Source organism: Myxocyprinus asiaticus, chromosome 30 (assembly GCF_019703515.2).
Source record: "Myxocyprinus asiaticus isolate MX2 ecotype Aquarium Trade chromosome 30, UBuf_Myxa_2, whole genome shotgun sequence".
Classification (NCBI taxonomy): Eukaryota; Metazoa; Chordata; class Actinopteri; order Cypriniformes; family Catostomidae; genus Myxocyprinus; species Myxocyprinus asiaticus.
Genome location: NC_059373.1, coordinates 8,349,617 through 8,366,727, shown reverse-complemented (window position 1 = coordinate 8,366,727; position 17,111 = coordinate 8,349,617). Strand labels below are relative to the sequence as shown.

Below are 17,111 nucleotides of genomic sequence, written 5' to 3'. Positions count from 1 at the left end.
CCTTCACAAAGGGTAAAAACTGGTTTATTGCATTACATATGTTGCAAGCACAATCCGGATATGAAAAGGTACAAAAGAAATGCACATATTAGTGAATGTTTAACTTTACCGGTTAAACTAGATTTTGTTCTAGGTTTCTGTATAACTGGGAATTAACTTGTATGATGAACTCTACTGTTAATCATTTATTTTGTCTATGGAATTTTGAGGCTTGCTGTGGCATTTAAGGTGAAAGGTAGCTTTGAGTATAAAAGACCAAATGAAATCAGGTTAAAATAAGACACTTGCTTGCTCTAGATTTGTCAGTTAACATGAAAGATGTACATCCTGCTTTTAGCTATATCATAGTTTTTACATGATGCTGTTTTCTGTGTTTCTCCTTTTAGCCTATGAGATGCACTTATAGTCTGACTGGGTAGACTTTTCCCTCCATGTAGATTAAGTATGAGAATTTACTCTGATGACCAGCTTTTTTAACAGTCCAGTAAGCAACTCTAATATATATATATATATATATATTTAAATTAAGTTATCCATCAAAACATGTGCTTGTTATTGTCTCAATATCATAAGATGCTTATCAAAAAATTAAGAATAAAGCTTCTTTCATTGATTATGTAAACAGGACGACAGTTCAGTGATGGGTTTGGTTGACATGGACCCATTAACCCTTAAATGCAGAATCAGATCAATCTTTAAGTCTTTTTTTTTTACTCTAAATCTCCATTTCCACATTGTTCTTCCTTTGTTTTTGTTTATTTGCATTCTTCGTGCATATTACTGGTTGGGGCTGGAGATTTAGAGCAAAAAATTACTTAAATATTGATCTGTTTCTAACCCTCACCTATCATATCGCTTCTGAAGACATGGATTTAACCACTGGAGTCGTATGGATTACTTTTATGCTGCCTTTATGTGCTTTTTGGACATTCAGAGTTCTGGTCAGCATTAACTTGCACTGAATGGACCAACAGAGCTGAGATATTCTTCTTAAAATCTTTGCTTGTGTTAAGCAGAAGAAAGAAAGTCATACACATCTGGGATGGCATGAGGGTGAGTAACTGGTGAAAGAAATGTCATTTTTGGGTGAACTATTCCTTTAAAGACCCTGAGTATATAGTGTAGCTTTTGTTTGTTTTTTGCGCTTCCATAAAATTATTTTTTCATACAGTATCTAAATAAGTTTACTATCACAGGATATATAATTTCTTTGTTTATCACTAGACAAATGAGTATTCCTACAAATGACTACTATATCATGTTAATTTTCTGTGCAACCATGGTGAATTATCAATATCCCATTTGTGTACACACACATATTATACAGTTGTGCTCAAAAGTTTGCATACCCTTGGAGAATTGGTAATATATGTACCATTTTTAAAGAAAACATGAGTGAGCAGGCAAAACACATTTCTTTTATTTCTTATGGGAGTCATACTCAACTGTAGGTTATAACAGAATGGCACAATCATAAAACAAAACATGGCAACAAAGAAAAAAATGAAATGACCCCTGTTCAAAAGTCTGCATACCCTTAGTTCTTAATACTCTGTATTGCCCCCTTTAGCATCAATGACAGCGTGCAGTCTTTTGTAATAGTTGTCTATGAGGCCCCAAATTCTTGCAGGTGGTATAGCTGCCCATTAGTCTTGGCAAATTGCCTCCAGGTCATGCAAAGTCTTTGGTCGTCTTGCATGAACCGCACGTTTGAGATCTCCCCAGAGTGGCTCGATGATATTAAGGTCAGGAGACTGTGATGGCCACTCCAGAACCTTCACCTTTTTCTGCTGTAACCACTGGAGGGTCAACTTGGCCTTGTGCTTAGGGTCATTGTCATGCTGGAAAGTCCAAGAGCGTCCAATGCGCAGCTTTCGTGCAGAAGAATGCAAATTGTCTGCCAGTATTTTCTGATAACATGCTGCATTCACCTTGCCATCAATTTTTACAAGATTCCCCGTGCCTTTAGAGCTCACACACCCCCAAAACATCAGTGAGCCACCACCATGCTTCACAGTGGGGATGGTATTCTTTTCACTATAGGCTTTGTTGACCCCTCTCCAAACATAGCGCTTATGGTTGTGACCATAAAGCTCTATTTTGGTCTCGTCACTCCAAATTTCAGTGTGCCAGAAGCTGTGAAGCGTGTCAAGGTGCTTCTTTGGGGCAACTCAACCATGCAGCTCATTTTTGTTCAAGTATCGTCGTATTGTGCTCCTTGAAACAATCACACCGTCTTTTTCCAGAGCAGCCTGTATTTCTCCTGAGGTTACCTGTGGGTTTTTCTTTGTATCCCAAACAATTCTTCTGGCAGTTGAGGCTGAAATCTTTATTGGTCAACCTGACCTTGGCTTGGTATCAAGAGATCCCCAAATTTTCCGCTTCTTAATAAGTGATTGAACAGTACTGACTGGCATTTTCAAGGCTTTGGATATCTTTTTATATCCTTTTCCATATTTATAAAGTTCCATTACCTTGTTACGCAGGTCTTTTGACAGTTCTTTCTGCTCCCCATGGCTCAGTATCTAGCCTGCTCAGTGCATCCACATGAGAGCTAACAAACTCGTTGACTATTTATACACAGACACTAATTGCAATTTAAAAAGCCACAGGTGTGGGAAATTAACCTTTAATTGCCATTTAAACCTGTGTGTGTGTGTGTGTGTGTGTGTGTCACCTTGTGTGTCTGTAACAAGTCCAAACCTTCAAGGGTGTGTAAACTTTTGATCAGGGCCATTTGGGTGATTTCTGTTATCATTATGATTTAAAAAGAAGCCAAACAAATATGTGATAATAAATGGCTTCATATGATCACTATCCGTAAATAAAAGACAGGTTTTTTGCATGATCAGTCATATTTTCAAAATCAATGCCAAAATTTCACCATTTCTGCCAGGGTATGCAAACTTTTGAGCACAACTGTACATGCCATTTCTTACTCAAGGTGGTGTTTTTTTATTAACATTTGACATTTCTGTTTGATGAAGAAACAACATGGAAGTAAACTATAGCAAGCACAACACATGAACAGTACGATACGGCTATTGTCATTTCATTTGGGTGTACTACTGAAATTACACATACATATGCACATATCCTCTGTGTTATGTGTGGCTCAATATGCATTTGACAGCCAATTGTGTCTCATGAAATTTCAGTGAGAAAGTAATTAATCCTGTTCTGGATTTGTCCTTATTTGTTGCATCATCTTTTTGATATATGAAAAATAAGACCTAAAATATATCAGTATGTATTCTATTCTATTATTATCTAATTGTCTTGAAAATGCTTTTAAATGTTACACTATCTGGGCATTTTATAGATCCATTTGTGATAGATATACGTGCCGGGTCTCTAAGACAAGAGCATATAATGCATTTGGGTTAATGTAGTCATACGGTTTCTTCAAGAATACAAAAGACCGGCCACGCCCACTTGACACTAATCATGCACCTCTCACTGGAGGACCCTCGAATCAGTACCGAAAGTGGGCGGGGCCAACGCGAGTCGCTCACGACTGTCACTAGTGATGTTGGGTGCGGTTGGTAAATGCTGAGCAGACACCGGCGAGAACACTGGAGACAAGACAGAGTGGCAGCGTCTTTTATTCTAGAAATTTGAATTACTGCAACAACAACAACAACAACAAAAAAAACAGCTTTAAATTCACAGAGAACGACCAAATACAAAGGGTAGGCGTCCATATATATATATATATATATATATATATATATATATATATATATATATATATATATATATATATGTATATATTATTATTATTATTTCAAACTGTTATGAATAATAATTTTACTGATCAGTATTTTTGCCCATTTCATTCTATTAAGCAATTAATGTGCTCTTGGTGTGCCATCAAATAGACATGATGTCAAAGATGTGATATGGTCTTATTTGTAGCGCGTAACATTTTTTAAATAATTTTAATGTGTTTTATTTCCATATTTTTAAAGGTTGATGCTGGAAATGTATGATTACCACTGTCCTAATGCATCTGTAAAATGCTTTGTCATGAGATGCGCCATCACTATTTTTGGGACAGCGCACGAGTCTCTCTTTTAATAGACAGACGTGCAATTCAGATGCTGCAAAAAGATCATGCAGGGGTTTCATCTAATACAGGGTCACATCTACAGATCCTGTCCAACAATTGGGCGTTTACCGCCTCTGCATTGTCTGACCAGCGATAAATCACGCCACGGCGCAACAGATACATGAAACATTTAATTACATTTAATTAGAGCAGCTTAATCAGAATCATTCGTGTTTTCTTAGTTGCAACTTCCAATGTGTTCTCTGTAACGAGAATAATTATTTGTTCTCGGTTCTGTTAGGTCTTAAACCTTTGCATCCAACTATAATATTAATATAATTAGATCACTTGAGTGCAGACACCATCGTCTTAAACTTGTTTATTTGTACTTGTTTTATTTACAATATATAGACATATAATAACAATTGCCTGTGTGACGCACAAAGTAGAAGGCCTTTTTACTAGCAGAATCCAACTGGTAATTTGTACGAAATACCCCAACTGATTCAATAAATGTTACAAATATTTACATAAATGTATTAGTCAAGGATAATATTGATTTTGACACTTAAGTTATAAGTAAGGGTTATGGTGAGTTATAGATTAAGTTATAGATTATACATTATATATATATATATATATATATATATATATATATATATATATATATATATATATATATATAAGATTAATATTAAATCTATATTTAATTATACTTATGTGCTTGTTATAATAATAATAATTATTCATATGTATCGATTTTTATTATTATTGTATTTATTGATTCATTTACTTTCATATTTATATACTATACTATGTTTAATTGTTTTTTATTATTTTATTTTTTATTATATTTTCTGTGTTTGGCTTTGACCTGAATATGAAAGTGGTTTTGCAGATGTAAATAGCTTAAGTTTCTCTGAAAATAACATTTAACTAAAAATAGCTCATGGAGATGCCAGGCGTTCGCAAAGAGAATATATAAACAGGTTCTAAATAAAGTGCAATTCCATGCATTCTTTGTGCCAAGTTAGTTGTAATATTGTCTTTTTTATTCAACTGCAACATTGTATGCCACTATTTCACACCTTTGTTTGTCAAAAGTGCCTCTTCTTATCATGCAGATCAAAATGTTAGACACAGTGAGCAGCCAGTTCGACTCCTTCCTGTTTTGGAGGGAGCCTATCCCATCACTGGATCTGTCAGAGCTGGAAGACCTGGGCATTTCTATCACCAAATCCAAAGAAGGGAAGTCGACCAAGAGCTCCTTGAAAGCCCAGGCACAGGAGGAGGAAGATTTTGAGTTACTGCAGTACTCGACTTTCAACTACTGGAAAGAGCCCATTGCTAGTATTGATACCTTGGATTTCAACCTGCTGTTATAAGACACTGCAATTCAATGATCAGTTCCCGCCAAATCTGTGTTTAAAGCCACTGTGGTCACACAAATTCTCTGATCTGATTTGATAAATGAAATGATTACAGGAGTCATGTATTTATATCTTGCCTTACTTGTTATGCCATTGTGAAAACTGGATTCTTATATGTGCTTAAACTATAAGGGCATTCCTGAATGTGGATGTATTAGGAAGGCAACAAAAGGCAATGGAAATAGTTTGTATCTCACTGCCCAGTGCTATATTGGACATGTAAACTGTGTGACGGCCCATTTGGTCATGCACAAAACATAAGATTAGTGCAGCTTCAGGTCCCTGTTACATGTAAATGCATGGTGATTCTGAAAAAAAACAAAAAACAAAAAAAAAAAACAAAGAAAGAAATTATACAGCAAAGAAAGTTTGCTGTATAAAGTTATTTTCTGCCAAATGAATTGTAATACCACTGCATAATTGTACTCGTTTTGAGCTGTTATCTCACTGAAAGGTGTTTTTGTATAAAACGGATGTCAATGTAAAATGCAGACCTAATGCTTTTCACTGTTTTCCCCCATTATGTTAAATGATATGACAAATGTCAGATCCCAGTTAAAGTGAGCTTGCTGCTGAATTAATAATAAAAAGCATCAGTATTACAGTGTTTTCATTTCATAGCTATAAAACAAAATATATTAATAACATTCTTTTGAGCACTGACCTCAGAGAAGATTTGAGAAACTTTACAACAGCAACACACAAACATGTATCCACATTCATTTAAATGTCATGACATATAAAACTTATATTTTTATTTTGCTGGTTGTGTTTTTGATAGGTGCACCAGTTTTTCAATCCTAAATCTACAACTTAAACTTGTAGTAAACAATAGTAGTAAATTAGATACTTGCTTCTGTCTCTTCATGTAATCCCAGACTGACTCATTATTCGGGGGCTTTGTGGGGACCATGCCATCTGTTTCAGGGCTCCCTGTTATTCTGTTCTATTCTATTCTATTCGCAAAATAAATGTTTGGGAGTCTAAAATGTATATTTCCTATTGACACACTAAAGATGAAAATATAAATAACCATCTTAAGACAACTGTTTTTGTGAAGCATCTTAAGCAGACTTTTGCACAGTACTCTCTCTCTCTCTCTATATATATATATATTCGTTTATACTACTACTACTAATATATATATATATATATATATATACAGGTGCATCTCAATAAATTAGAATGTCGTGGAAAAGTTCATTTATTTCAGTAATTCAACTCAAATTGTGAAACTCGTGTATTAAATAAATTCAATGCACACAGACTGAAGTAGTTTAAGTCTTTGGTTCTTTTAATTGTGATGATTTTGGCTGACATTTAACAAAAACCCACCAATTCACTATCTCAAATAATTAGAATACATCATAAGACCAATAAAAAAAACATTTTTAGTGAATTGTTGGCCTTCTGGAAAGTATGTTCATTTACTGTATATGTACTCAGTACTTGGTAGGGGCTACTTTTGCTTTAATTACTGCCTCAATTCGGCGTGGCATGGAGGTGATCAGTTTGTGGCACTGCTGAGGTGGTATGGAAGCCCAGGTTTCTTTGACAGTGGCCTTCAGCTCATCTGCATTTTTTGGTCTCTTGTTTCTCATTTTCCTCTTGACAATACCCCATAGATTCTCTATGGGGTTCAGGTCTGGTGAGTTTGCTGGCCAGTCAAGCACACCAACACCATGGTCATTTAACCAACTTTTGGTGCTTTTGGCAGTGTGGGCAGGTGCCAAATCCTGCTGGAAAATGAAATCAGCATCTTTAAAAAGCTGGTCAGCAGAAGGAAGCATGAAGTGCTCCAAAATTTCTTGGTAAACGGGTGCAGTGACTTTGGTTTTCAAAAAACACAATGGACCAACACCAGCAGATGACATTGCACCCCAAATCATCACAGACTGTGGAAACTTAACACTGGACTTCAAGCAACTTGGGCTATGAGCTTCTCCACCCTTCCTCCAGACTCTAGGACCTTGGTTTCCAAATGAAATACAAAACTTGCTCTCATCTGAAAAGAGGACTTTGGACCACTGGGCAACAGTCCAGTTCTTCTTCTCCTTAGCCCAGGTAAGACGCCTCTGAGGTTGTCTGTGGTTCAGGAGTGGCTTAACAAGAGGAATACGACAACTGTAGCCAAATTCCTTGACACGTCTGTGTGTGGTGGCTCTTGATGCCTTGACCCCAGCCTCAGTCCATTCCTTGTGAAGTTCACCCAAATTCTTGAATCGATTTTGCTTGACAATCGTAAGGCTGCGGTTCTCTCGGTTGGTTGTGCATCTTTTTCTTCCACACTTTTTCCTTCCACTCAACTTTCTGTTAACATGCTTGGATACAGCACTCTGTGAACAGCCAGCTTCTTTGGCAATGAATGTTTGTGGCTTACCCTCCTTGTGAAGGGTGTCAGTGATTGTCTTCTGGACAACTGTCAGATCAGCAGTCTTCCCCATGATTGTGTAGCCTAGTGAACCAAACTGAGAGACCATTTTGAAGGCTCAGGAAACCTTTGCAGGTGTTTTGAGTTGATTAGCTGATTGGCATGTCACCATATTCTAATTTTTTGAGATAGTGAATTGGTGGGTTTTTGTTAAATGTGAGCCAAAATCATCACAATTAAAAGAACCAAAGACTTAAACTACTTCAGTCTGTGTGCATTGAATTTATTTAATACACGAGTTTCACAATTTGAGTTGAATTACTGAAATAAATGAACTTTTCCACGACATTCTAATTTATTGAGATGCACCTGTATATATATATATATTAGTAGTAGCCGTATTACGGTAGCTCTGAACCGCACGGTGAAAAAAAAAAAAAAAAAAAAAAAAAATTGTGTCTCAGTTCCTTCCTGAACCTAAGTCTTAATTTTTTTTTCTTCTCTCTCTTCAAAAAAAAAAAAAAAAAAAAAAAAAACTTTCTCTCTTCAAAAAAAATTTTTTTTCTCTCTTCCAAATTTCTTTTTTTTTTTTTATTCCTTTTTTATAATTTAATCATATAAATATTAATAAATATTCAGAATCCTAAAAATGTAGTATGTAATGAAGTATGTAAAATGAGTGGTAGACTGTGTTTCATCAACTAGTAAGCTGCCTATCTAGACAGCATTTTGGGCACCATAGTGCACACATTTTTGGTCATCAAACGCAAGCGCCAAGCCCACAAATGCTGCTCGCGCTTCTGAAACCTTCCTAGGTAGGCAGCTCACTAGTTTTGACACACGACCACGTGTGCTGAAGGCCTGAAGTTTTATTTCCGGGGTTAAATCAGCCGCCATATCTGAATGCGCTTTAAACCTGTTTAAACCACAGAAATGTTTATGTTCACACAGTTCAGACATACAGTCCGGATTACTATATAGTGCGTTGATTACAACCTATAGACGTACAGCAGATAGGTTTCTAAGGTGAGTTTCAAAATCAGAGATCCGACTAGTATGGGCTCAGAAGTAGAAAGACTTTGTTTAATACTTACTTCTTTGAATATCCATTTGCGTACTTGGCTAGCTTAAATAATTATTACGGGTTTAATACAAGTTAAAGTCAATCGACTGCATTTGTGGCATTATGTTAAAAGCGACGAATATTAATTTCGACCCGTCCCAACAAGCCAAAATCGAGGTCATAGTAAATGGGGCCAGATTTTGGACGTTTTAAAGGGAGAAATATAAAGCTTATAATTTCATAAAGGCACTTAATTGAATTCTTCTGTTGAAACGTATGTATTATTTGAGCTGTAAAGCTGTTTAAATTGTTTTTGTGGGATTACAGGGTTTACGGCGTTACATCGTCATGTCAACTAAGTTGTAAAATTAGACATAACTTTACACAGATGCGGCTAGTAAGCAATTTTATTACACTAAAATCATTTTAACACGCATATTGTTTATATCTTCTGGCTAAACTTTTGAAACAGTGAGTATTTTAACGTTTACAGATTGGCCCCATTAGCTTCCATTGTAAGTGCCTCACTGTAACCCATTTTTTTAAGAAAGAATATTTTTTTGTCGTAATTAACATTTTATGGCACAAATGCTGTTAATTTAGTTTAATTTGTATTGAACCTGGAATATTCCTTTAATGGTTTTCATTGTTTTTTTTAACACCCTCCTTTAAAATGAATGCTTATTACAAGTAATTTAGCTAAATCTGTGCACTTACTAAAGTAACTTATATGAGATTTGATAACTTTTTTTCAGAATTTTCTAATCAGCTCCTTTTTTGCTCAAAGGTTCAAGAAGTTTGATATATTTTTTGCTTCTCATTTTTAACATATCTACTTTATTCAATGGTGAAATGCAGTATTTAAGTTTTAAAGATCAAGCATGCACATATGGGTCAGTACGAAAACTGTGCTACTTCACTAACTGATGTTTGACACACTTTTCACCTTCAAAGAGTAATTGACACACAGCCCTACTACACTTGAGTGTAAAATAATCCGGGCCTGCCTTTGGCTTTTGCTGTTTTTCAGTCACAGAAGAAATGTCCAAATTCAACATATTTTTGTAATATCCAATATATTTTAACACACTGTTGTTCTACAGATATGTTTTTTTTTTTTTTAAATCCCTAAACCAAGACCAGAATTTCTGAATGTAACTCCAGCGTCCACAGAACTTGGTACAAACCTTCAGGCTGTTCTGACTCGATTTGCTATGACTTTTCTAACTGATCAGATTTATGGTTTTCCACACAGTGGCCGATCAAAAATCCCCCAAATCCTATAGACTGCATTAACATATGTTAAAAAGGGCTAAGAATATTCAAACTACAAAGTCAAAAAATTCAAATGTAAACAACCGTCTCTGCCCCTTTAAACTTGCTTATTTAAAATTAGTTTAAACTTTCAGACTTTGTCAAGCCAACATCAACGCTTGGCTTGTCTAACTTTACCTATTTAGTTATAGAATAAAATGGGACAGTTTTGTTATTCAGCATGGTGCTTTCAGATTCAGCATGAATTCATTCCTCTCTTTGCTTAGATGTCATTAGTGGATTTGGGAAAGCGTCTTTTAGAAGCAGCCCGGTATGGTCATGATGATGAAGTTAGGACGCTGATGGCCAGTGGAGCTCCATTCACTACTGACTGGGTTGGTTATGTTTTCCTTTATGTTTGGGGAGTTAAGAGAATTAAAGAGTTTAGCATTACTAAAAGCAATTAATAAGCAAAACAATACTATCAGTGCGTTTTAAAAATCTTAAGCTTACAAAGACTTAATCGTTGCATCATATTCTGACAGATTGTCATTGACTTAAATAGAACTGACATAATCTTAGTGTACATTGTGCTACCAATGTGAAGTAATTGTCACAAGGTAGGACTACAAAATTTAAAATACTGTTTACATGTTGTTGTTTTTGTGTGTGTAGTGGCACATTGGCTGATACATGTACTACTACTATTCCTGTGTTTTTACTATACGTGTGATCTCCATGCAGCTTGGAACTTCTCCGTTACATTTAGCAGCCCAGCATGGTCATTACTCCACCGCTGAAGTGCTGCTGAGGGCAGGTGTGAGCAGAGATGCACGAACCAAAGTGGACAGGACCCCGCTGCATATGGCGGCCACAGAGGGACATGAAATGATTGTGGATTTATTAATCAAGGTAAGACAATCAAACTGGTTTTCTTTGACTTCCAATATGTTTTTTAAGGACCAACTTATTGTGTTTGTATGAGAAGTTTCAAATCTCCATTCACACGCTCAAGGCCAAAGTATATTTCTGAGCTTTAGTAAGCTGACACATGTCTCCTGTGTTTATTTCTTGTGTTTTAGAATGGTGCGGACATCAATGCCAAAGACATGTTGAAGATGACCGCTCTCCACTGGGCCGCCCAGCACAGTCATCAGCATGTTGCGGAACTCTTGATCAAACACGGTGCTGATGTACACGCCCTCAGCAAGTTTGACAAGTCAGCTTTTGATATCGCTGTTGACATACAAAATGCCGAACTCATGCTTCTATTACAGGTTTGTCTCTGAGGACATTCTTTCCTCATTATTAAATGGCACTACGTTTGGTTTCCTGTTTGATTCCATTTCTACATTATTTGGGAATAATGCCCATTTTGGGGAGGCGGTGTCTCTTGATTTGCAGACTACGTAGATATTCCCTACTTTCACTGGATAGTTGAAAAACACTCGTCCTGGTTTGGAAACATCCACTGATTACTGCACAGAAATTGCCTACAATCATTGGATTGTTAAAAAACGCCCATCCCTGTATGAAAATGCCCACTGATTGGGAAATGCCCATTTTTGTTTTGCAGAGACCTACACTTTATTTTGGGAATGAACCTGCAATCCAATGATTGTAACTGGATTTAAAAGAAACCCATATATTGACTCAACAAACCTTATCATCATTTAAATTATGCTAAATTCTCTGTATGTCTTTTAGGAGGGAATGCAGAATCAGGTAAATAGGAATGCAGAAGCGTCGGTCACAAATGGAAGCTCCACCCCACAGTTCATCATCCAGGGCATCCCCAATTTTCAAGGGGGCGTCGTCAACCTCTCAGACTTGATCAAAACCAGCTCAGGTACAATACCACCGTATGTTGACTGGAAACTGCTATTGAAATTCAGCAATGATTATGATGGGGGCCTGGGTAGCTCAGCGAGTATTGATGCTGACTACCACCCCTGGAGTCGTGAGTTCGAATCCAGAGTGTGCTGAGTGACTCCAGCTATGTCTCCTAAGCAACCAAATTGGCCCAGTTGCTAGGGAGGGTAGAGTCACATGGGGTACCTCCTCAACCTCCTTGTGGTCGTGATTAGTGGTTCTCGCTCTCAATGGGGCATGTGGTAAGTTGTGCGTGGATTGCAGAGAGCAGCATGAGCCTCCACATGCTGGGAGTCTCCACGTTGTCATGCACAACAAGCCACATGATAAGATGCGCGGATTGACTGTCTCAGAAGCGGAGGTAACTGAGACTTGTCCTCCGCCACCCGGATTGAGGTGAGTAACCGCGCCACCACGAGGACCTATTAAGTAATGGGAACTTGGCATTCCAAACTGGGGAGAAAAGGGGATAAAAAAAACAATGATTATGATGTAATATTTGGAACATTGTCCGTTTTCCAAACTTAAAGGGATAGTTCACCCAAAAATGAAAATTCTGTCATCATTTACTTACCCTCATGCCATACCAGATGTGTATAACTTTCTTTGTTCAGCAGAACACAAAGATTTTTAGAAAAATAGCTACGCTCTCTAGGTCCGTACAAGTGAATGTTGATCAGAGGCACCATGTGTGATTTTCAGATGTAAAAGTGAAAGTCGAGATTGAGTAAATGTAAAATTTTTAAACTTAAATTTTTATCCGTTTCTCACTTGCACTTATCATATCGCTTCAGAAGATATGGATTTAACCACTGGAGTCTTAAGGATTACTTCTATGTTTCCTTATGTGATTTTTGGAGCTGCAAAGGTCTGATCACCATCCATTTGCATTGTATGGACCTACAAAGCTGAAATATTATTCTAAAAATCTTTGTGTTCTGCTAAAGAAAGTCATACACATCTTGGATGGCATGAAGGTGAGTAAATGATGAGGGAATTTTCATTTTTGGGTGAACCATCCCTTAAACTGGTAATTGAAATGATTGGACTATTTCCTGTTTCGGTGACACAGAAGAGGCAATTGCTGTCAGCGCCTTGGATTCAAGTATCCAGCAAGTAGTGAATGAATCAGGTCAGAGGGTCATAACGATATTAACAGATCAACATGGAAACCTACAGACAAATGGATTCGGTCAGCCATTCTTTGTCACAATGCAGGATGGACGACAAGGTACAACAATATATTTTATAATTTCCAGTTTGGTTATTGCCACTGCCATGTTATACTTCCTGTACATTAAATTTAGTATTTTTCTCTCGTTTGATTTCCTGTATTTTGTCTCAGTATTGGCAGTTCAAGCCAATCAATTCACAGAGGAAGTGGTAGATGACACCGAACCTCCTGTCCGTAAAAGGAAAATTGAAGTCTCATCCAGTCACACAGAAACTGGTGATACAGTGAGTATAATTGTATCTATAACAAAATAATGTCGCTGTATTCTCTTGTTATTGAATGTAACAAGTCAGATCATGTATTTTATGTTGTATTAACTGCTAATTAGGGACTAAAAACAAATACTTCCGGCTTTCTGCTGCCTCCTTTCCAATTGGTAACCGGTTAGAATGAAATTGAAAAATGGTTAGTGGTATACCAGTTGCAGTAAGGGACTTGCCTCCAACAAAATAAGTGAAAACAAGCAATTAATATTTTTTCCCATGTGGGGGAATTATCACCATAGAAATTATAACCAAGTATACAGTTGCCTAAATAAAATATTGTCTTTTCAATAAATGTGCTCTTAATATTAAATATAGCCCTTTCTTACATGCACGCACACTAAATGTCATCTTATGCGGGCAGAATTATTTTATTTTAAACATAAATAATTAATTTTATTTTTTGAATTTTAAATTTAACTGAATAAAATGTTAATTTAATAATTTGTTTTAAGGCAAAAAAATGTGTGATGCAGCAGTTCCTTTAGAATCAAAGCACATGGTTATCATGTTCAACTAAAAGAGAGAAGCCTCATTTCTTGGGCAACAGGAAGTGGTGTAATTCAGAAAATTTCCTGAAGAAAATGATCAGAACTAAATTAACCAGTTATTAACCAGTTACCAAAATATTTAAACATTTTCACTCCGGAACAATAGTTTTAGTTTTAATTCCATGGAACACTTTCAGTCCTTGTCGCTAATAACAGGATGGCTTTTTAGAATGTAGACAGTTTATATTAGAGCTTGCATGCCCTACAAAGCCAAAACGCAGTAACTACACCAACGCCAAAACAAAAGTTTTTTGATTGTCCAGCCAAATTTGGATGATAAATGGTCTCAGTTCTGTTTCCTGTGAATCTAAGCATAGTTGAGCCAAACCCATCTATCACAGGACAGATGATAGTTTAAGACCCCATTTCCACCTGGTATTAAGATGCGTCTCGGGTGATCCGATCACATGTGGTCAGGTGAGACACATACACCTGGTCGCTTAAATGCATCTTCTGTGACCACTTGTGATCGGATTGGGAGGGACTGATTTCATGATGACATAAATCTATCACTAAGTTAGTTTGTTACTGCATGACATTAAAGGGCAACAAAGTCAGAAAAGTCAAAGCGTGAAAAAATGACACACTGTTTCTCCCAGATGCAACTGAAATTTAATCCAAGAAGAAAAGCAACATTAAGCAGAATTCTCCATTATTTTAGTGGATTACCTGTTTTAACCTGAGCTGCAGATGTCATACTTCTCATAAGTCCCTGAATGTTGATATCAGACACACTGAAGATGATCCGTGAAGTTCTCATGCTTGTGTTTTCCTTTTAAACCGATCAGAACCGGTAAAGTTTACACTCTTGTTTCAGCACATCGGTTGGTTGACAGGTGAGTGGTGGTGCTTTGCTGCTGCCGGGACGCATTAGCGTTTACACCTCAAATCCAATGCGGTCATATGCCTTTTTGACCACATTCATATGTGGTTTTTATGAACCAATCACAAAACATTTTAGACCCCGTTTAGACCTGTATTTAGCACTGACCACATGTGATCTTATTACCAAAAATGCATCTTAATACCAGGTGTAAACAGGGTCTAAGAGAACCCCCAGTTTTGGTCCGGCATGAACAAATACAGATAGATAATGTTAATCACCCTAATCTTTCTCTCCAGGAGCATCTACAGTGGCAGGTGCAAGAAGCTAACAGGAAAGCTCAAGCATATCGTCAACAGCTACTTCGCAAAGAGCAGGAAGCCGAGGGGTACCGAATGAAACTGGAGGCCATGTCCAACGGACAGACCAACGGTACCACCGCTCTGGACCAGGAGCAAGTCGTGTTTGTGCAGGATGAAGTGGGTATAGAGGAAACGACAGCGGGAGAAGAGGAAGTTGTCGCCTTTTCAGAAGGTGGTGTAGTCGTCAAAATGGAGGAGGTTGATTCTGCAGATGAGCAGATAACACTTGTGGAAGTCACAGCGGGTCACACAGAGGTCATTTCATAAGATGACCAGAGAGCGTGGACTCGATGCTCAAGCAACCAAAGAGTGCATCAGCACGGTTTTGGTTTGATTAATTTTTGTAATTTATTTCCTTGTTTTGGTTAATGTATCATTCTTAAGTCAAAGACCACAGAAGCTAATTCTTTCTCGATAGTGTTCTTGAAAGTTGTCATCCATAATTTCCTAGACTGCTGGAAAAGACTCTCTCAGAATGGACTCACTCTTTATGATGTTACCTTTAAAATCCCCACAGTCTGGAACTGTAGCTGCCTTATTCAGACAAACAGTTTCATAACTTTGGAATTTGAACATGATCTCAGAATCAGTTTTTTTGCTGTTACATGCAATGGAAATAAATGGTGCACCAATTTCAAGAAACTGAAATGGCATAATCCATCTTTAAAATACACCAAGTCAATAAATTTTGAGTTTCTGTTTGACCATTTACAAGTGATCAATAGTCATTTAAAAAGTGCCTTTGGTCTTTTCATTGTTAGTTTTTATGCTTAAGAGATGCTACATGTGGTATAGATTGTATTTGTATCATTAATGGTTCAACTCCCATTCCTTTTTCTGCTCGTGTACAATGCGTTTGCTATTTTTTTGTTTTACTTAAGTTGAGAGAATGTGTTTTCATAAATGTAAAAATGTTGATCTCAATATCAGGGTATTGTATCAATTAAGCTTGTATAAATCTCACCATGTTGATGGAAAAAATATTTCAATTTCAATCCATTAAAGTCAAGGATTTGTGTATAAGAATGTCAGCAATTTTTATCAGTTTAAATTGCCTCTACTATAGGGAGTGTTATTTCCTATTCAAACCATCCATAAAACATTACACATTGTGAAAGAGAACCACAGTGTTATACTGGCATTACAATTGAAGTACACTGATTCAGGTTTAAAATCCTGTGTTTAGTCCCCCACCACCACTTGTATTCTGTGCATATAAGTGATGTATGAAGCCTTTGGCCTATTTTTGATTAAAAATGTTGCAATTGTCAATTGTTGGCTTCTGCTTGAATGTTTTGGATTACAAAGTGACCTCACACTATAGGAAAGACTGGGCTAATTATCCCACCTTTTATACCTTGTCTTGGCAACAATAAAGCTTGAACATTTCCACCATTATTACCCAGAAAAAAAAAAACACAAAAAAACAAAGTTCAAACACATGGGGGATGTTCTCAAAATGGAACCTCATTTAAAACAAATCTAACAGTTTGCCCCTACCTGACATCTATACCCTTGAAAATGTAGCTCATATTTCTCAAACTTTGTTAAAATCTATCTTCATTATGTTGATCCTAGTGTGGTTTTGTGTTCACTTGTTTACCCAACACCTATATATATAAAAAATAAAAAAAATTGAAATTTTAGTTGATAGAATTAACAAATATAACTCTTATTTTAGGGGGGGTTGAACATCATGTTTAAAACCAACACACAAAACCACTGCTATAACACCCCCCCATTAAATTTAAAGTAATTGGACTTTTGACTCTGAATCCACTCAGATAGAGCCCTTGTGACAACTTCCCTTCAACAACTAGCCCCAGTCTCCCATTCA

At 36.7% G+C, this 17,111-nt stretch overlaps 2 protein-coding genes across 3 annotated transcripts; both read left to right on the top strand.

The window, feature by feature from the left end:
- The first annotated feature begins 3,525 nt into the window (after nucleotides 1-3,525).
- On the top strand, nucleotides 3,526-6,083 carry mllt11 (MLLT11 transcription factor 7 cofactor). The gene is made up of 2 exons (XM_051663739.1): nucleotides 3,526-3,692; nucleotides 5,176-6,083. Exon 2 carries the CDS (start codon nucleotides 5,182-5,184, stop codon nucleotides 5,434-5,436), a length of 255 nt encoding a protein of 84 aa, XP_051519699.1. The 5' UTR covers nucleotides 3,526-3,692; nucleotides 5,176-5,181; the 3' UTR covers nucleotides 5,437-6,083.
- Nucleotides 6,084-8,718: 2,635 nt separating this feature from the next.
- Nucleotides 8,719-16,546, top strand: LOC127421006 (GA-binding protein subunit beta-1-like). 2 transcript variants are annotated; one of them, XM_051663711.1, is made up of 8 exons: nucleotides 8,719-8,878; nucleotides 10,457-10,564; nucleotides 10,914-11,081; nucleotides 11,252-11,446; nucleotides 11,877-12,018; nucleotides 13,114-13,272; nucleotides 13,387-13,499; nucleotides 15,212-16,546. In XM_051663711.1, exons 2-8 carry the CDS (start codon nucleotides 10,457-10,459, stop codon nucleotides 15,539-15,541), a joined length of 1,215 nt encoding a protein of 404 aa, XP_051519671.1. In that variant the 5' UTR covers nucleotides 8,719-8,878; the 3' UTR covers nucleotides 15,542-16,546. The 2 variants fall into 2 exon arrangements, with proteins under 2 accessions (XP_051519671.1, XP_051519672.1); XM_051663712.1 differs by lacking the exon at nucleotides 10,457-10,564 and having other exon boundaries at nucleotides 8,723-8,878.
- Nucleotides 16,547-17,111: the final 565 nt, after the last annotated feature.